This window comes from Pangasianodon hypophthalmus, chromosome 20, assembly GCF_027358585.1.
Source record: "Pangasianodon hypophthalmus isolate fPanHyp1 chromosome 20, fPanHyp1.pri, whole genome shotgun sequence".
Taxonomy (NCBI): domain Eukaryota; kingdom Metazoa; phylum Chordata; class Actinopteri; order Siluriformes; family Pangasiidae; genus Pangasianodon; species Pangasianodon hypophthalmus.
In genome coordinates, this window is record NC_069729.1 from 21,768,783 (window position 1) to 21,788,782 (window position 20,000).

Genomic DNA, 20,000 nt, shown 5'->3' on the forward strand with positions numbered 1-20,000 from the left:
TGGTGGACACGGCCCTCTGGTGGACACGGCCCTCTGGTGGACACGGCCCCCTAGCAGCCTCTGAGTTCCTCTGAGTTCTGTGGAGCAGTGAGCTGATCCTGATGTCTCTTGTTCCTTGAACTGTTTATAAAATGTGAAATTAAATGTTTCTTGTCATTTCATGTGACTGAAATCAGACTGTAAAATCAGACGAGGCAGAAATCCTTCATGCAGCACTTTATTCACTCACACGTGTGATGATATTAATGTTCAGGTACTGGTGCTTAAAAACCACGCTTTCACGTCAGTCAGGTCTGTTACTCTTACTCTTACTGTTATTATACTGTTACTATAGTGTTACTCTTATTATTGTTACTTTAGTGACGCTGTAGTGTTACTCTGCTGTTACTGTTATTGTTACTGTTGTTACTGTAGTGTTACTCTGTTGTTACTCTCTTGTTGCTGTAGTGTTACTGTTATTATACTGTTACTGCTATTGTGTTACTGTAGTGATGCTGTAGTGTTACTCTGCTGTTACTGTAGTGTTACTCTGCTGTTACTGTAGTGTTACTCTGCTGTTACTGTAGTGACGCTGTAGTGTTACTCTGCTGTTACTGTAGTGACGCTGTAGTGTTACTCTGCTGTTACTGTAGTGTTACTCTGCTGTTACTGTAGTGTTACTCTGCTGTTACTCTGTTGTTACTGTAGCATAATTGTAGCATTAGTGTTACTGTACTGTTACTCATCAGCTGAGCTTTTTGTACTTTTTAATGCTTTATAATAAATTTATTTTTGTTGTTTTTACTAATTAAAGAGTAATAATGGTAATGAAAATGTGCATAAAATAACTGCTTCTGGTGATTTTAATCGCAGTAATAAATGTATATGTGCAAATAACAACATTTCTTGTCTTTAAATACAGACTTAAATCATTGTAAGTAAATGCATGTGTCAGACACTGAAGAACTTCATAAACTCTCATTATGTTACTATAATGTTCATGAATAAGACTTTAACTTTAACCCAGTTGTGTGTGACGCAGAGTTCTGATTAAATACACACACTAACAGAGTGAAGTCACAAAGAAACCCCAAAAGGTTAACATGCAGTGGCCTTGTGTTCTCACGGGGTGTGTGTGTGTGTGTGTGTGTGTATACATGTGTGCGCGTGTGTGTGTGAGTGTGTGTGCGTGTGTGTGTGTATACATGTGTGCGTGTGTGTGTGTGTGTGTGTGTGTGTGTACATGTGTGCGTGTGTGTGTGTGTGTGTGTGTGTGTGGGCGTGCGTGTGTGTATAGATGTGTGCGTGTGTGTGTGTGCGCGCGTGTGTGTGCGCGCACGCGTGTGAGTGTGCGCGCACGCGTGTGTGTGTGTACATGTGTGCGTGTGTGTGCGTGTATACATGTGTGCGTGTGTGTGCGTGTGTGTGTGTGTGTGCGTGTGTGCGTGTGTGTGCGTGTGTGTGTGTGTGTACATGTGTGCGTGTGTGTGCGTGTATACATGTGTGCGTGTGTGTGCGTGTGTGTGCGTGTGTGCGTGTGTGTGTGCGTGTGTGTGTGTGTGTGCGTGTGTGTGTGTACATGTGTGCGTGTGTGTGTGTGTGTGTGTGTGTGTGCGTGTGTGTGTGTACATGTGTGCGTGTGTGTGTGTGCGTGTGTGTGTGTGTGCGTGTGTGTGTGTACATGTGTGCGTGTGTGTGTGTGCGTGTGTGTGTGTGTGTGTGTGTACATGTGTGCGTGTGTGTGATGTAAAAAATAACAGACAGTACAGTGAAACATTCTTTAGGATCAGGTGCAAATCAAAATAATCAAGAATTTTAGTTTTAAAAGTTTTAATTTTGTTTTATAGTTGTAAATATCTGTAGCCATTAAAAGATCAGGTCCGTCCCTGTGAGCAGTAGAATGTGATCAGAATTAACACACTTCACTTACAGTTCACTCAGAAATTCCCTTCGTCTTCACTTCTGTTCGTTTGTAATAAGAGACTATAAGAAAATGTGCTGTTTTTTTCTTTGTGTTTCCTTTAATTGAGGCTTTTCACTGTATATGTATATTTATATATGCAGTAATATGGCTCATGTTTATACATTCATACATACAGTATATTCTATAAGTGTTTTTCTTTACTCTTTAAATACCTGTTTAGCATGAAGGTTTGTGTTTTTTCTGGATTTTCAGACTTACTGATGTTTTACCAAATCCATACTGTATACTTACACACAAGGAAACAAGCGAACTGATCTGTTTTTAATAATAAAAATGAGGAAATTGAAATGTTAATGTCTGCTGCTTGTGCAGTGATGAGCGCCACCTCTGTACTGCACTTTGTTTTTGGCGCCATCATGTGGTCACACGCTGAATTACACAGGACCAGCTTTTATTTAATGATATTAGATGATAATATTATCTTAATATTGTTCACTGTGATATTGTATAATTGTCATATATACAAGAAATCTTAAACAGAGCAAATGAAATGAAAACTGAAGCGAATGTTACCGCGCATGTGCACAGTGTCTGCGCATGCGCACTGCCGGAGCTGGCGCTCAACTCTGCACATCATCAGGACTTTTACTTCTGCGTTAGCGGTTTGTTATGGTGTGACGTCACTCAGCGGGGCTCGTCCATGGATGGAGACTCGGATGAAGTGTTTCCTGCTGAAGATCATTTATTTAAAGACAGTTTCTCTGTGGATAAAACATTTACGTTTTTCGGTCAGGAGTGTTTAATTAAAGAGGTTTTCGGGGGCAGTTTGGGAGTCGCCGCGTCAGTGTGGGACTCAGTGAGTTTTAATCAGCACGATTTCCTTCCCTACACGCGCTGGAGCTCAGTGTGCAGAAGCTTCTGGACTCTTATTATGGTTAATATTAATAAGATGGCGTCGCTTCCGGGATGTATATTGCGTCATCGTGCGTCATTACGTCATCACCTCACTATCTTTATTCTCACACTCCATCTCTCTCGATTTTATCGCCGTCTCCTGTGGGCGTTCCTGATGCCGGTTGCCATAGTAACATTTATCAGTGGGTGGGGCAACACATCATCTCACACGTGTGCTCAGTCTGCGGCGAAAACGCACATGCGCTCTCCTGCCTTCACTCCCATCGAGTCGCCGAGTCGCTCCAAACCTGTGTAACGTTAAACTTTATTCAGCTTTACCGCGTCGCCAGACACGCCCACATCCAGTCACCATCAGTCGCCGTCGCTCCTGTTCCCGTCGGCAGCTCTCACTGAAAATAAAGCGTCTCGAGTCGCTCTGTCCTCGGAGTCGGCAGCTCTCACTGAAAATGAAACGTCTCGAGTCGCTCTGTCGCTGGAGTCAGCAGCTCTCACTGAAAATGAAGCGTCTCGAGTCGCTCTGTCCCCGGAGTCAGCAGCTCTCACTGAAAATGAAGCGTCTCGAGTCGCTCTGTCCTCGGAGTCGGCAGCTCTCACTGAAAATGAAGCGTCTCGAGTCGCTCTGTCCTCGGAGTCGGCAGCTCTCGCTGAAAATAAAGCGTCTCGAGTCGCTCTGTCGCTGGAGTCGGCAGCTCTCACTGAAAATAAAGCGTCTCGAGTCGCTCTGTCCTCGGAGTCGGCAGCTCTCACTGAAAATAAAGCGTCTCGAGTCGCTCTGTCCTCGGAGTCGGCAGCTCTCACTGAAAATGAAGCGTCTCGAGTCGCTCTGTCCCCGGAGTCGGCAGCTCTCACTGAAAATGAAGCGTCTCGAGTCGCTCTGTCGCTGCGAGTCGGCAGCTCTCACTGAAAATGAAGCGTCTCGAGTCGCTCTGTCCCCGGAGTCGGCAGCTCTCACTGAAAATGAAACGTCTCGAGTCGCTCTGTCCCCGTCGGCAGCTCTCACTGAAAATGAAGCGTCTCGAGTCGCTCTGTCGCTGCGAGTCAGCAGCTCTCACTGAAAATGAAGCGTCTCGAGTCGCTCTGTCCTCGGAGTCGGCAGCTCTCACTGAAAATGAAGCGTCTCGAGTCGCTCTGTCCCCGGAGTCGGCAGCTCTCACTGAAAATGAAGCGTCTCGAGTCGCTCTGTCCTCGGAGTCGGCAGCTCTCACTGAAAATGAAGCGTCTCGAGTCGCTCTGTCCCCGGAGTCGGCAGCTCTCACTGAAAATGAAGCGTCTCGAGTCGCTCTGTCGCTGGAGTCGGCAGCTCTCACTGAAAATGAAGCGTCTCTGTCGCTCTGTCGCTGCGAGTCAGCAGCTCTCACTGAAAATGAAGCGTCTCGAGTCGCTCTGTCCCCGGAGTCGGCAGCTCTCACTGAAAATGAAGCGTCTCTGTCGCTCTGTCGCTGCGAGTCAGCAGCTCTCACTGAAAATGAAGCGTCTCGAGTCGCTCTGTCCTCGGGGTCGGCAGCTCTCACTGAAAATGAAGCGTCTCGAGTCGCTCTGTCCTCGGAGTCGGCAGCTCTCACTGAAAATGAAGCGTCTCGAGTCGCTCTGTCCCCGGAGTCGGCAGCTCTCACTGAAAATGAAGCGTCTCGAGTCGCTCTGTCCCCGGAGTCGGCAGCTCTCACTGAAAATGAAGCGTCTCGAGTCGCTCTGTCCCCGGAGTCGGCAGCTCTCACTGAAAATGAAGCGTCTCGAGTCGCTCTGTCGCTGCGAGTCAGCAGCTCTCACTGAAAATGAAGCGTCTCGAGTCGCTCTGTCCTCGGAGTCGGCAGCTCTCACTGAAAATGAAGCGTCTCGAGTCGCTCTGTCGCTGGAGTCGGCAGCTCTCACTGAAAATGAAGCGTCTCGAGTCGCTCTGTCGCTGCGAGTCAGCAGCTCTCACTGAAAATGAAGCGTCTCGAGTCGCTCTGTCCTCGGAGTCGGCAGCTCTCACTGAAAATGAAGCGTCTCGAGTCGCTCTGTCCCCGGAGTCGGCAGCTCTCACTGAAAATGAAGCGTCTCGAGTCGCTCTGTCCCCGGAGTCGGCAGCTCTCACTGAAAATGAAGCGTCTCTGTCGCTCTGTCGCTGCGAGTCAGCAGCTCTCACTGAAAATGAAGCGTCTCGAGTCACTCTGTCCTCGGGGTCGGCAGCTCTCACTGAAAATGAAGCGTCTCGAGTCGCTCTGTCCTCGGAGTCGGCAGCTCTCACTGAAAATGAAGCGTCTCGAGTCGCTCTGTCCCCGGAGTCGGCAGCTCTCACTGAAAATGAAGCGTCTCGAGTCGCTCTGTCGCTGCGAGTCGGCAGCTCTCACTGAAAATGAAGCGTCTCTGTCGCTGCGAGTCGGCAGCTCTCACTGAAAATGAAGCGTCTCGAGTCGCTCTGTCGCTGCGAGTCAGCAGCTCTCACTGAAAATGAAGCGTCTCGAGTCGCTCTGTCGCTCTGTCGCTGTAGGAGTGAAAGTGCCTTAAGCTAGACAACTGTTCAGTGACTCGAGTCATAGAGCACTAAAATAATCTGAATCATATTTTCACTTTATTCACATTTATTATTTCTGTACCACTTGTCCATATCACACATCTGTACCGTGTGTGTGCTCTGTGTGTGAGTATCGTGTGTGTGTACCGTGTGTGTGTAATGTGTGTGTGTGTATCGTGTGTGTGTTCTCAGGCGATCCAGATGTGTGAGTTTTTGGAGCGGGAGCGTGTGGAAGTGTGTGGGAAGCGTGTGATGGAGTTGGGAGCAGGCAGCGGCTTGGTCAGTATCCTGGCTGCTCGATTAGGTGAGTTTAATAATCACACTACTGATTCACAGAACTGATCAGGAACCTGTCTGTCTCTCTCTCCATCTGTCTCTCTCTCCATCTGTCTCTCTCTCTCTCTCTCTCTCTATCTCTCTCCATCTGTCTCTCTCTCTCCATCTGTCTCTCTCTCTCTCTATCTGTCTCTCTCCATCTGTCTGTCTCTCTCCATCTGTCTCTCTCTCTCTCTATCTGTCTCTCTCTCTCTCTATCTGTCTCTCTCCATCTGTCTCTCTCTCCATCTGTCTCTCTCTCTCTCGGTCTGTCTCTCTCCATCTGTCTCTCTCTCCATCTGTCTCTCTCCATCTGTCTCTCTCTCTCTCTCTCTCTATCTGTCTCTCTCCATCTGTCTCTCTCTCTTTATCTGTCTCTCTCTCTCTCTCTATCTGTCTCTCTCTCTTTATCTGTCTCTCTCCATCTGTCTCTCTCTCCATCTGTCTCTCTCTCTCTCGGTCTGTCTCTCTCTCTCTCTATCTGTCTCTCTCCATCTGTCTCTCTCTCTCTCTTTATCTGTCTCTCTCTCTCCATCTGTCTCTCTCTCTCTCTCTCTCTCTCTCTGTCTCTCTCTATCTGTCTCTCTCTCTCTCTATCTGTCTCTCTCCATCTGTCTCTCTCTCCATCTGTCTCTCTCTCTCTCGGTCTGTCTCTCTCCATCTGTCTCTCTCTCCATCTGTCTCTCTCTCCATCTGTCTCTCTCTCTCTCTCTCTCTCTATCTCTCTCCATCTGTCTGTCTCTCTCCATCTGTCTCTCTCTCTCTCTATCTGTCTCTCTCCATCTGTCTGTCTCTCTCCATCTGTCTCTCTCTCTCTCTATCTGTCTCTCTCTCTCTCTATCTGTCTCTCTCCATCTGTCTCTCTCTCCATCTGTCTCTCTCTCTCTCGGTCTGTCTCTCTCCATCTGTCTCTCTCTCCATCTGTCTCTCTCCATCTGTCTCTCTCTCTCTCTATCTGTCTCTCTCCATCTGTCTCTCTCTCTCTTTATCTCTCTCTCTCTCTCTCTCTATCTGTCTCTCTCTCTTTATCTGTCTCTCTCCATCTGTCTCTCTCTATCTGTCTCTCTCTCTTTATCTGTCTCTCTCTCTCTCTCTCTCTATCTGTCTCTCTCTCTCTCTCTATCTGTCTCTCTCTCTTTATCTGTCTCTCTCTCTCCATCTGTCTCTCTGTCTGTCTCTGTCTCTCTCTATCTGTCTCTCTCTCTCTATCTGTCTCTCTCTCTCTCTCTCTCTCTCTCTCTCTGTCTCTGTCTCTCTCTCTCTCTATCTGTCTCTCTCTCTCTGTCTGGCTTAGAAAAAGACATCTAGCACCCTGAAGGGTTCTCAGGTTTGTCCCTCTGGGGAACACTGTAAAGGTTTTATGGAGAAACCTGAAACAGAGAGTTTCCTGTTGGGAAAAGGCCGCAGTAGAACCCACTTAGAAAGCAGGAGCCATTAACCGTCCAAAGAACCCGTGAGGAACCTGATTTTATGTGTCTGTCTCCCTGTAGTGTTATTGTAGTGTTGTGTCTCTGCAGGAGCGCGTGTGACGGTGACGGATCTCCCTCAGGTTCTCCCCCACACTGTGAGGAACATTAACTCCAACACGCCGCTGACCGGTTGGCCCGCCGGACCCCCCGCCGCGCTGCCGCTGTTCTGGGGTCGTGACCTCGCGCGGTTCTCATCTCAGTGGGATCTGGTGCTCGGCTCGGACATCGTCTACATCCCCGAGACGTTCCCTCTGCTCCTCCACACTCTGGTCCATCTGAGTAAAAGCGGCGCTGTAGTTTATCTCTCGTCTAAAATGCGCAGAGAACACGACACACACAAGTTCTACGACACGTGGCTGCCTCAGAGGTTCCACGTGGAACTCGTGCACAGAGACGCTAATAAAAATATTAACATTTACAGAGCCACTCTGACTGGGGCACAGGAACCGTGAGGAACGACCAACATCACAGCTACGTGTGTGCGTTAGTGTGTGTGTGTGTGTATTTGTGTGTGTGTGTGTGTGTGTGTTTGGGGGTGGGTTGGGGGGTTTGTGCTTAGTGTGTGACATGGTGTTCAGAACTTTGATTAACCATCAGAAAGTGGTGTGTGGAGGAGCTGAGAGCCAATCAGATTGCAGGCTTTAAGATTCTGAAGCTTGTGGCCAGAAAAGTGTCCTGAACATTTCCTGGTGTTTATCTGCTGCAGTCTGCTGATGCTCTGATTTCTGTTCACAGCCTCAATCCCGTTTGTTCCGCTGCAGAGTTTCGGATAAAGAGCTCACACTGAATCGCAGATCTTTATCATCAGCTCTGAAACTCGGGCCTGAGTTTATTCTCACACACTCACGACGTTTCACTGAAACATAAAGTCCTCAGGAGTTTCTACAGTCTGAAACTTTTTCAGATTCAGATTCTGAACTTTCTGATTTTGTGTGAAATTAAAACTCACTCATTCATTAAAGTATTTCATTTGTTTTCTGTATCATTTCTTTTAAAAACGTACGCTGTCCTGAAGGAGAACTTCATGGTTCCTGGAGGAGCTGAGAGCGACACAGTGAACGTGATGGACGACTGAAACTGTTCTTCTGTTAATAATAAAATTCAAAAATTATAAAAAATTAAAACATTTTTAGAAAATAAAAAAATCCTATGAAGCAATTAAATGAAATATAATATTTTGTATAGAGTAACATAATTTGTGCAGTAAAGGGTAATGTTTTTTTTTAAGCAGCTGCACACACACACTCACACACACACACACTCACACACACACACTCACACACACACATTTTACTGTGTCTCTTATAGAAAAACACTGTTCAGATGGTTTAGAGGATCTGTTATGTTTGTGTTTAATCAGTCAGCGAAGTTCAGTACAGCAAACTCCTGAGAAAAGTTCTGACTCCTGGAGGAGTCAGTGGAAACACACACACACACACACACACACACACACATGAAGAAGTGCTTAAACTCAATCATGTTAGGATGATTTCACTGAGGTGAAAAGCATATTTTTATAAATGTATAATTATATACTATAATGAAGTGTGATTGTTTCAGTCAGTAGTGCAGGGTGAGTTTGTGTGTGTTGGTGGATTTTGTGGATTTCGCGGCGAGTCGTTGAGTTCAGTGTGTTTCAGTCTCGCTTTGTTTCTGCAACAAAAACCCCACTTTAAAAAACCTGCTGATCTACACATTACTCTGTGCGTGTGTGTGTGTGCGTGTGTGTGTGTGTGTGTGTGTGTGTGTGAATGCATCTGTGTGTGCGTGTGTGTGTGTGACTGAGTGTGCATCTGTGTGTGTGTGTGTGTGTGTGTGTGTGAATGCATCTGTGTGTGCGTGTGTGTGTGTGTGTGTGTGCGTGTGTGTGTGTGAATGCATCTGTGTGCGTGTGTGTGTGTGTGTGTGTGTGTGTGTGTGTTGGGAGTGTTTACATTCACAACACCAACTTTGTTAAGTTTAATTACATTCCTCATTCCTCGTTAGCGCAGTGTGTTGACTCGAGCACAGACTTCAGCTGCGAGTAAAACAGGAGGTGATTGTAAGCACATTAGTGGGCGGAGTCAGTGGAAACGGGAGAATCTCAAAACATCACTCCTCGTGACCAGCCGCTGGACTTCACATCGAGCAGCAGGTGTGTGTCGCTGATTTACTCCGTGTGTGTGTGTGTGTGTGAAGGTAAAAAATGATTTAATAGATTCTCTCTGAGTGCACAGTTACACAACGTCTTATTTTATATACACTTCTATTTAAATATTATATTTATTTAAACTAATATCTTTACATTATTTAAATTAAATTTTATTTAGAGATCATTATATTTAGAGAAGAGTAATGTTATTAACGATATGTTATTTGGAACGTTGTGCTAATATTTATCCTTCTATAGAACAGAACTAGATGTAAAATTATGAATAATAACTTAAAGAAATGTGAATAATTATTGACTTTATAGCTAAATAAAGTGTATTTACTGTTTAGCAAATTTCTTAATTTGATTATTACACTTTTTTCCTTTTGTGTTCTTTATTCCTTTATTAAGGATAAAGTTTTTTTCTTATGTTTACTCTCAGATTTAGATTAGATTAGATTAGATGAATAAGTTTCATTATAGACATAATTTTGCAGACGTATAAAATCTGTTATTTGTTTATCCCGTTGCTCTTGTGGTGTTTATATGTTGTGTAATATTAGTGAGTAACGTTAGCGTGTAACGTTGGTGTGTAACGTTAGCGTGTAACGTTGGTGTGTAACGTTAGTGTGCAACGTTGGTGTGTAACGTTAGTGTGTAACGTTGGTGTGTAACGTTAGTGTGCAACGTTGGTGTGTAACGTTAGTGTGTAACGTTGGTGTGTAACGTTGGTGTGTAACGTTGTGTGTAACGTTGGTGTGTAACGTTAGTGTGTAACGTTAGAGTGTAACGTGTGGTGTGTAACGTTAGTGTGTAACGTTAGTGTGTAACGTTAGTGTGTAACGTTGGTGTGTAACGTTAGTGTGTAACGTGTGGTGTGTAACGTTAGTGTGTAACGTTAGCGTGTAACATCGGTGTGTAACGTTAGCGTGTAACGTTGGTGTGTAACGTTGGTGAGTAACGTTAGTGTGTAACGTTGGTGTGTAACGTTAGTGAGTAACGTTGGTGTGTAACGTTAGTGTGTAACGTTGGTGTGTAACGTTAGTGTGCAACGTTGGTGTGTAACGTTAGTGTGTAACGTTGGTGTGTAACGTTAGTGAGTAACGTTGGTGTGTAACGTTAGTGTGTAACGTTGGTGTGTAACGTTAGTGTGCAACGTTGGTGTGTAACGTTAGTGTGCAACGTTGGTGTGTAACGTTAGTGTGTAACGTTGGTGTGTAACGTTGGTGTGTAACGTTGTGTGTAACGTTGGTGTGTAACGTTAGTGTGTAACGTTAGTGTGTAACGTTGGTGTGTAACATTAGTGTGTAACGTGTGGTGTGTAACGTTAGTGTGTAACGTTAGCGTGTAACATCGGTGTGTAACGTTAGCGTGTAACGTTGGTGTGTAACGTTAGTGAGTAACGTTAGTGTGTAACGTTAGTGTGTAACGTTGTGTGTAACGTTAGTGTGTAACGTTGTGTGTAACGTTAGTGTGTAACGTTAGTGTGTAACGTTGTGTGTAACGTTAGTGTGTAACGTTAGTGTGTAACGTTGTGTGTAACGTTGTGTGTAACGTTAGTGTGTAACGTTAGTGTGTAACGTTAGTGTGTAACGTTAGTGTGTAATAGTATGAATTCTGAATTTCTTTTAAAATAAATGAATGCATGTAAAGTTTATTTTGGATGAATTTCAGCGTAGCTGATGGAGCTGTGGGATAGAAGAGAGAGAATCTTCGCTCCGTGGGATAAATACAGAACTTTTCCCGGATGGATCTCGTCTTCACACACGTACGTAACATTCTTTAACATTTTGACACGAATGAAGGTTTAAAACTTTTCCTCTAGCACTTTTAATCTGGTTCTAAACACAAGAAGAATTAGAAAAAGCTCTCAATCATGAACTCAGCATTTAGTGACTGAAGCTCAGATAAGAACACGATTTAATCCTAACATCTGAAACAAACTCACTTTAAAACTCTTTAAAACTCTTTAAAATGTTTAGGCAAGCGACTCAGTTCGAACTGGGCGGGGCTTATTTTCCAGCTTGAAATAATAATAATAATAATAATAACAGCAAAACAAAAACAACAACAAAACAATAATAATAATAATAATAATAATAATAATAATAATAATAATAATAAGCAAATCCACTAGATGGCAGTATTGCGAAGCTCTCGGTTTTAATGATATGATTCTTTTGAGTTTATTATTTGGTGTAGAAACACTTTTAAACATTTTTAAACTTTATATTAACATATTTCATACAATTAATGTTAAAACAAGTTTATTTACAAACTCAAAACAGAAATGTAAAAAATGCAACATGTCAGATAATTATAGACTTTTTTTTTGTATCACTTGTTTCCTTTATATAAAGCTGTTATACAATAAATAAAACAAAAATAAATAAGATCAGAGGTGTGATGAGACATTAGGAAACGTAAAGGAAAATCTCAGGATAATGAATTAATCTGATTAGATTTTAGATTAGATTAGAACTGTAACTGAACTTAACATCAGAGTAGTTAGTGCACACTGGCTCCTAATAACTATTTAGTGTTTTTACTGATTTAATGGCTGAAACGTTGGTGATTCTGGTTCTGTCCCAAACTTCACTAGGACGTCTCTCTCCTCATTTACTTTTCAGAAGCATCGGAGAACCCATCAGCTGGGCAACAGCGGGATCCAGACCTGGAAAGAACAGAGTAAACTGGACTACTGAGAGCGGAGTGTGTCCTGAGTATCCTGGTCACGAGACAGAAAAGCAGAGAGCGCTGATGGAGAGACAAAGGGAGAGAAGAGGAAAGCAGATGATGGTGCAGAGAGGGGATTTGGGAAATCAGTGGCAACCTGCTACCATGCACTACAGACGAGAGAAGGATAAAGATGGATTCGGGGCTAACAGTTATGGAGAGCTGGAGGAATGGGCGAGGCGGCGTTATTATCACTCTCTCCCCAGGAGGAGGCGTCTTCAGGGAGAGATGTGGAGTGAAATCCAAAATGCACTGAAAGCTGAGAGGATATTGGGTTCTGCAGGCAGATCAGTCCGCGCAGAACCCAGTCAGAGATCCGGTGTAAATATCTCAGAAAACAAGTTCAACCTCCTCACATCTCACCAGCCTCCTCCTTACACCGCTGTGAAACACGATGCTTCTGGGAAAAGGTTAAGGGAGCAAGGGGAGAGCAAGGTCCTGAGTTCTTCTTGGAGCCGACCTCCAAACTACACACCACCTCCACCGTACACCTCTCGACCCGACTCGAACAGACTAACGGGAACGCTGACGGAACCAGAAGGATCTTTCCCAAACCTCAGTATGGAGTATGGATTTGGAAGCAGGCCCCATAATGCGAGACAGATACAGCATCGTTCTGTCTCGTTCTCAGACAGAAGACGACATATACGATGTTCATCAGGTGACGGGACCCCAGGAACCGTGACCTTTCCAGGTCCTGACAGAGCACAACATCAGCAGGACGTTTGGCCCTCGGTTCAACTGCAGGTAAAGAACCAACAACAAGTTTTTACACCACAATCATCAGGACATCATGAGAGCCATCAGACACCTTATTCAGCTGTAACACTAACTAAACCCAAGAGAAGAAGAAGTGGAGGAACAGTTTTCTGTTTAGTGTCTCATGCGGGAGAGCTCACAGGCATGTCCAGTTCTCCTACTGATAAACCACTTAAATGCCAATTACTTCCTCTTTTAAAAGGCTCAACTCCAGAGCAGCTGGCAGATGAAGCTGATTCATGTCCATCATTACCCGCTTTTAACCTCGATCCTACACCGGAAGAACACAGAGAGGAAGATCAAAACCAGAGTGACCAAAATCTAAGACTTTCCAAACGCATAGAGGAACTGAGAAAAGAAAGAGAGGAACTGAGAAAGCAGAGTACTGAAAAAAGACGCTTCGTTGATCTAAGCAAAAAGAAAAGTGAAGACGCAGATTCTAAGAAGGACATTATTACTTCTGCTGTGTCTTCTAAATCCACGACACCGCTGGTACCACAACACCAAACCACACTGAAGTTTCCCTTATGGAAGGAACCCAAATCACTCCACTGCTCTAACGGTGTTCTGCAGAAAAAAGCTAAACCAAACAGAAGTATTAGCAGAGAAGGTCGATATGAACAATCTGAACCAAGAAATGACACAATGACAAATGAGAACACGGGTCACATGGTCATCGATGCAACCTGTGTGGTCATCAAAGTCGAGTTCATCGCTCCTCCTGAAAAGGAACACGTCCAGTACGTGAGTTCACGTCCAACTGATCCGTCGAAACAGAGCTCTGATTCTAACCGTGAGCACAAAGACAGACGTTCAGTGCACAAGGTCATTAACCAAACAAAAGTCACATCCAGCAAAGTCCGACTTAAGCATGAGACTGTAAAGGAAAGAGCAGAGAGAATTCTGGGAACTGTACTTCAGAATTCCTTTAATGAAGCATACACACGGGAAAAGACCAGTCAGATGGAAAATTCCAGATTCCAGCAGATTCAGGATACTGCAGAAGGATCTGCTGAAGCTGAACTGGAAAGTTGGTTAAAAGCAGAGTGTGAAAATTCTCAAATCCCGATAACCTCCACACCAAACGAGGAAGAAACTCCAAGCTCAATGTCAGAAGCTGAAGCCATGCCGGAAATTTCCGAAGTGACTCACGGAGATGCTGCGAACGCTCATACAGGACTCGCGATCATGACAATGACGAGCACTAAGCAGGAAAATGAACCCAAGTCAGTAGACATGAAGTCTCACACCAGTGAGACTTTCAGACTTTCAGACCTGAGGAGATCTGAGGAAAACACCAATGAGCCATTTAGTCAAGAAGATACACCCACTGAGGGAAACTCTTCAAATTTAAGAGGAGATCATGCTGAAACCTTTACTGATCTCCAGGCTGAAACACAGAATCCCTGTTCATCCCTTCCTAACAGCTATGAGCGAGATAGTAATAAAGTGTTTGACCAGGAGTGCAGACCCACAGAGGAGAAGCCATCAATCACCCTTCAAAACCTGCAAAGAACAAGTGAGATGTTCAGCCTAGAAGCAGGTCACCATCAGGAGAACCTGTTAAATCTGCAGAATCTCTGCCTGAACCTCCTGAGCACATCTGAGACACTTCACCAAGAAAGCAGTTCCAATCAGAACCTCCCATATTCAGGAGATCCTCAAGTTTGTCCACCTTTTCTTGAACATCATGTGGAAAACACAAATGAGTCGTTTGCTCGTGAAGGTATTCCCAGACGAGAACACCTCTCAGATGTCAGGCCAAACCTCCTCGATAGCTCTGTGCTCAACATTAGCGACACACTCGTCCAAGAAGATATCTGGAGAGAGGACAGACCTTCACATGCAAAACAGGATGCAAATAAGCGTTACCAAAATCTCCCTGATAACAACATGGAAAAGACGAGTGAGTCATGTGACCAAGAGGATGCTCTCGGCGAGGGGAACCTCTCGAGTGATGTAAATAATCTTCATCCTTCCTTCTCAGTAAAAGATATGAGAGAGTCTTTTGATGAACAGAACCCTCTCCATGAGGATGAACACGTGGATCAGTGTGTTTATAGTCTGAATGAAGCCGAACTGCCTGAAAGCTCTGACATGAAGAATTCCAGCACAAACATTTTCAGGAACATTGAGGAAAATCCTGAGGCATTTGAGCAAGAAGCTTGTTCTAAGAAAGACATTCTTTTAGATGATCCACAGAATCTCTGTCCAGTCCTGTTTGGTGGCTCTGCTGAAAACTCCAGTGAGTTATTTGAGCGAGAAGATAATGAAGGTATAACATCTCCATCACCTGACCTCCACACACTGAGTACAGAAGAGTTAGCTTCTGTTAGTTTATTATCCACTTCACACTCTGAGATGTCTCCTCGTCCTCCTGACTGTGTGTCCTGCACCTTTCCGTCTCCTCCGTCACCTGCAGCTCGTTGTTCTCACTCGAGACCTTCTGACAGTTCGTCTCAGATTACTAGCGTTCATGCCCAGGTCTGTTCTTCAGCGTCGTCCACAGCACCACGACGCATCAGAGCCAAACAGAGTGCGCAGTCGCTGCGGGACGCCGTGAGCCGCATTCGCAGACACACCGCTCCCGATTCAGAAGCTGAGGACGAAGACGGTGAGCTCTGGGAATCGGTGGAAAATACAGAAGATGATTTGTTTAATGTGAGTGAAAAGACTGGAATGAAGGAAGAGGAATGTGTGATGGAGGAAAGGACAGGTTACGCTGGGAATAACGGAAAGGATGCGATTAAAGCTCCAGCAGGAGAAGAGAGACGACTGGGGGAAAGGAAAGATGATGAAGATGATGATGATGGTGGTGGTGATGATGATGATGGTTCGAGCAGCAGCGTGGACAGTCAGGACACGGTTATTGAGGGTGAAGGCAAGAGGAACATTCTGGAAGAAGACGAGAACAAGCAGGAATCTGATTTATTCAGTGAGAAAAGAGAATAAATTTTAACTGGCTGTTTAATGGAAGAAAAATTTATAAGATAATCCATTAAACTGACACATTATTGTCTACAAACGTGTGTGTGTCGTGTCTGTGTGTGTGTGTGTGTGTGTGTGTGTGTGTGTGTCGTGTGTGTGTTTGTGCAAAGTGGGAAAATTCCCGAATGTCTCCTGTTACACAACAGTGTTGTATTTTTGTGTATCACGTGGATTTGACTACATTCTGAGTAAAAAGACTAAAAATATTACGATGAATTATTAAAATGAGTTTTTAGGTTACAGATTTGCTGTGAAGGAAAATTATTTTTAAACTCACGTTTTACACAAAAGTAAAAAAAAAACTGTTTTAGTGATATATGATTAAACACACATATTTAAATTACGCTTACATTACTAAAGCCACAACCTTTCTCTTTATTTTATTTTATTTTATTATTTTTTTTACAAATTACGAATGTAATATTTATAGCCACAACAAGACAAGTTACTGCTGCTACATTACATTAATGAAGCTTTACATATAAATGTGTTATTAGTTTCCGGGCTATAAAAACATGTTGTGGTAAATTAGTAATTAATTTAATTAATTTAATAATTAGTAAATTAGTAATTAAATAAACTTGTGATAAACATAAATACTATATCAGTGATTATGTTAATAAGACTGTTAGTGGGTTATTGCTGTTTAAAGATTTAAAGATGATTATAGATATCTGAAACCCAAATTTATTATAAAATTATATTTTTTTGTTTGTTTTTTTTATTATTTGTTGGCAATTGTTTACAAAAATAAACAACATATTAATAAACTTTATATTGTATTCATTAAATAAGTAATGAAATTCCTTTACCTGAAATTAAAATTAAATCACTTCTGATCTATTTCCCAGAAACAAAGACAAAATCATACATGTAAGGAGTGAAGTATAAAATAAAAATGTAGCAAAAAATGAATGAATTTCGAAGCATTATTATTATTATTATTATTATTATTATTATTATTTACACTGTGTTTAAACGCAGAATTAATCCGAATTTAATAATAATAATAATAATAATAATAATAATAATAATCCTATCTGAGCTCTTGGTCTCAGTGTGTCAGGTGTTTGTACAGACTGAATACCCGGATGAAACGGCGCGCTCTGATTGGCTCTAACGACCGCCACGTTCCAATAACGGAAATGTAGTTCTACAAAAATCTTAAAACTTCTCTACAAATATATAACCAAATATCTATCTATCTATCTATCTATCTATCTATCTATCTATCTATTTCACCCGCTCAGCGAATCTGCATTAATGCCAACGCATCTGAATTTCCACTGTGTTGTGGATTTTATTATGAAAAAGGAGACACGCACTTCCGGTGGAAATGACGTCAGGCAGCGGTCGCACTCGCGGTGTGTATAGTGTATAGTGTAATGGTAGTAGAGCAGTCACCTTCCGTGTGTGTATGAGAGTGTGTGTGCGTGTGTGTGTGAGTGTGTGAGTGAGTGAGTGAGAGAGAGAGAGAGAGAGAGAGGAGTTAAAAGTTACCTGGATAAATGATCACAGCTCCTGTTCACCTGTAAGGTAAGAGTTCAGTGTGTGAGAGAGAGAGTGTGCGTGAGAGTGTTTGTGTATCAGTGTGTGTGTGTGTGTGTGTGAGAGTGTGTGTGAGAGAGAGAGAGAGAGAGAGAGAGAGAGAGAGTGTGTGTTACAGTGTGTGTCAGTGTGTGTCAGTGTGTGTGTGTGTGTGTCAGTGTATGTATGTGTGTGTGTGTGTGTGTGTGTGTCAGTGTGTCTGTGTGTGTGTGTGTGTGTGTGTGTGTTACAGTATAATAATGCACTCTGTGCTCTGCAGTTGATTATTTTTCTGTAACTGCACGTCCTCAAGTGTTTTATTCTTCTTACACCACAGCAACGTACAAACCATTACAATTTATTATTTATTAAAGAGCAACACACTATACTTTTATCCGTTTATAGTTACATTTAACGAGTTAGTTCCTGTTGTCGCTTATGTTATAGCAGCTATAAACACTCGTTCCCTCTCCAGCCTCTTTATTCTCTCTCTTCATGTTAATAAGACGAAAACACACAGCTTGTTCCGCATGTTACTGAGAAACTGCAAAGAAGCGTAAACTCCTCTGTCCTGAAGACGTCACAAAACTTAGTTCCAGCTTTACCTCTGACTGTTACAAAGCGCTGACACTGGAGACTCCTTCCATAATGTTACATAAACATTTACTCTCCTTGCAGAAAACGCTCTTTATGTTAAAGAAAAGAATAAAACCTACAGACACACAACACTTTATTTAATAAGAGTTAATGAAGGCTTAATGTGTGTGTGAGAGTGTGTGTGAGAGTGTGTTTTTACGTTAATGTGTGTGTGTGTCTGCGTGTGTGTGTGTCTGCGTGTGTGTGTGTGAGAGTGTGTGTGTGTGTGAGTGTGTGTGTGTGTGTGAGTGTGTCTGCGTGTGAGTGTGTCTGCGTCTGCGTGTGTGTGAGTGTGTTGATGTATTTGGAGTAATGTGTTTGGTTTTTTGTTAAATTAGTGTTTAGTGTGTGGCGTCGCTGCTCGTGTTCAGACGTGTGAGTGTTGAGGAGATTAAATTACACTCAGTGTGTGTGAGCGGAACACACACACACACACACACACACACATTCAGTGTTTAAACATGTGGGGTTTTGCCTTTGAATATGTAAATATTATGTAAATTCTGATTGTTCTGACACACAGAGCTAAAGAGATTAAAGTATTCAGACTCCGCCCCATGCTGTGGGCGTGTACCTCATTTACATCCAATTAAACACTAACCACTGAACTGAAGCTCTGTCTGTAAATTACACCGAATATTACAATAGCAGCTCTGCTAACAGAACCAGGGGTGTGTGTGTGTGTGTGTGTGTGTGTGTGTGTGTGCGTGTGTGTTCCGTTACTGTTATCAGCGTTCGGCTCGTCTGTGTGTGTGTGATAGTGAAGATAAACGGTGTAAAATTCTGCACTGGTCTTTGTGTCAGTATTTTAGAAATTAGAACAGAAAAGTGGGCGGAGCTTAACGTTTTCAAAGAAAATGTTAAGACGTGTTTTTATTATTTTACTCAGTAAATCTATAAAATAATGTTTAATCTCTCTCTCTCTCTCTCCGTCTATCTCTCTCTCTCTCAGGCTTTGCTCGTGACAGAACCTCCACCATGAAGCAGAATAAAGACTCCGACTCTGTGGAAGGTGAGGATTAGATTAATGTTATCACAACACACACACACAGACACACACACACACACACACACACACACAGAGTTGCGTCTCTCCCACGCTGTGTTGACGTGTAAAACGATCTCTTAGACACACAGCAGAGAGAAAGAGAAGAGCAGAACGGGGTCTCGTTTATCTTTTTTTAAGTAAAGTTGTGTGTAAATGTTTGTGAGCCAAAATGAAAAAAAATTTCCACTGGATTTAGAAATGTTTCAGAAACGCTGATTGTTTTCGTACTTGTGTGTGTGTGTGTGTGTGTGTGTGTGTGTGTTGATCACCAGTAAAGTGTAAAGCGTGTTTCTGATGCAGCTCATTTGCATGTAGCGACGCCCACTAAACTCCATAAAAGGTAAAGTGCACAGAGAGCTGGGAGCAGGAAATGAGCGATCAGGGTAAAGACTGAGAAACAGAAGTGGAAGTTATTTTGAAAGTATAGTATTTTGCTATAGTATAGTTATTTTAAAAGTATATAATAATAATAATAATAAGCGAGCGCTAAATCCTCCGTCAGCTGAGGCGTTTGTTTACGGCTTACGGCTCTGCGCAGACAGAGCGGCTCGCTCTCCGCTTACACACCACTGTTTCTTTATCATAACTGAATGATTAGTTTTATTTGTCTTAATTTATGGGTTTGTGTCATTTTTCTTTATTTTTTTTAATATTTTTAAATTAATTTACCTTTATTTTAATTTAATAAAATAAAGCGACTGGTTTTGAGTAAATGTTGTGGATGGAGCTCTGAGTCCCTGAGCGAGTGAACTAGCATGAGGACGTGTTTCTGATCGAGACTCTAAAGCTCTTCTATCAGTCGCTCTGGATAAAAGCGTCATAAACACAAACAGTTTAAACTCCACAGAATATTCCAGAGAGAAAAGTGCAGTAATCCCTGCAGATTATAGGATCTGAAGTCCATCAGGTCGAGGTTTACATCACTGAGTCTAATTATGAGTAAATTTACACACACTCAGGAGCTCGAGCAGGATACGAGCGTCCCTCTGAATGATTTTCATGAAAAATAAATATCTTGTGTGGAGCTCGTACGAAAGATTTACGGATAAATCCAGCTCGATAACTGAGGCCCATTGTTT

The 20,000-nt window shown here is 43.1% G+C and overlaps 4 protein-coding genes across 6 annotated transcripts in view; all 4 read left to right on the top strand.

Moving 5' to 3' along the window:
- The window catches only part of LOC128317123 (25-hydroxyvitamin D-1 alpha hydroxylase, mitochondrial), an 8,066-nt gene extending 6,976 nt beyond the window's left edge, over positions 1 to 1,090 (top strand). Inside the window, exon 9 of the mRNA XM_053227289.1 lies at positions 1 to 1,090. This exon is cut by the window's left edge and continues 516 nt beyond it. The gene's annotated coding sequence lies outside the window, so the exon portion shown is untranslated.
- A 1,432-nt stretch (positions 1,091 to 2,522) lies between these two features.
- On the top strand, positions 2,523 to 8,116 carry LOC128317106 (EEF1A lysine methyltransferase 3-like). Its single transcript, XM_053227155.1, has 3 exons — positions 2,523 to 2,759; positions 5,505 to 5,616; positions 7,145 to 8,116. The coding sequence occupies exons 1-3, from the start codon at positions 2,604 to 2,606 to the stop codon at positions 7,546 to 7,548; spliced, it is 672 nt and encodes a 223-aa protein (XP_053083130.1). The 5' UTR covers positions 2,523 to 2,603; the 3' UTR covers positions 7,549 to 8,116.
- An 848-nt stretch (positions 8,117 to 8,964) lies between these two features.
- si:ch211-159e12.5 (uncharacterized) lies at positions 8,965 to 16,046 on the top strand. Of its 2 annotated transcripts, none has more exons than XM_053242451.1 (3): positions 8,965 to 9,230; positions 10,902 to 10,995; positions 11,858 to 16,046. In XM_053242451.1, the coding sequence occupies exons 2-3, from the start codon at positions 10,910 to 10,912 to the stop codon at positions 15,672 to 15,674; spliced, it is 3,903 nt and encodes a 1,300-aa protein (XP_053098426.1). In that variant the 5' UTR covers positions 8,965 to 9,230; positions 10,902 to 10,909; the 3' UTR covers positions 15,675 to 16,046. The 2 variants fall into 2 exon arrangements, with proteins under 2 accessions (XP_053098426.1, XP_053098427.1); XM_053242452.1 differs by having other exon boundaries at positions 9,218 to 9,274.
- Positions 16,047 to 17,044: 998 nt separating this feature from the next.
- The window catches only part of slc11a2 (solute carrier family 11 member 2), a 37,997-nt gene continuing 35,041 nt past the window's right edge, over positions 17,045 to 20,000 (top strand). For both annotated transcript variants that reach the window (XM_053226944.1, XM_053226943.1), the window contains exons 1-2: positions 17,045 to 17,246; positions 18,826 to 18,885. In XM_053226944.1, coding sequence (XP_053082919.1) covers positions 18,852 to 18,885 — 34 coding nt within the window. In that variant the 5' untranslated portion in view covers positions 17,045 to 17,246; positions 18,826 to 18,851. The remainder of the gene's footprint in view (positions 17,247 to 18,825; positions 18,886 to 20,000) is intronic.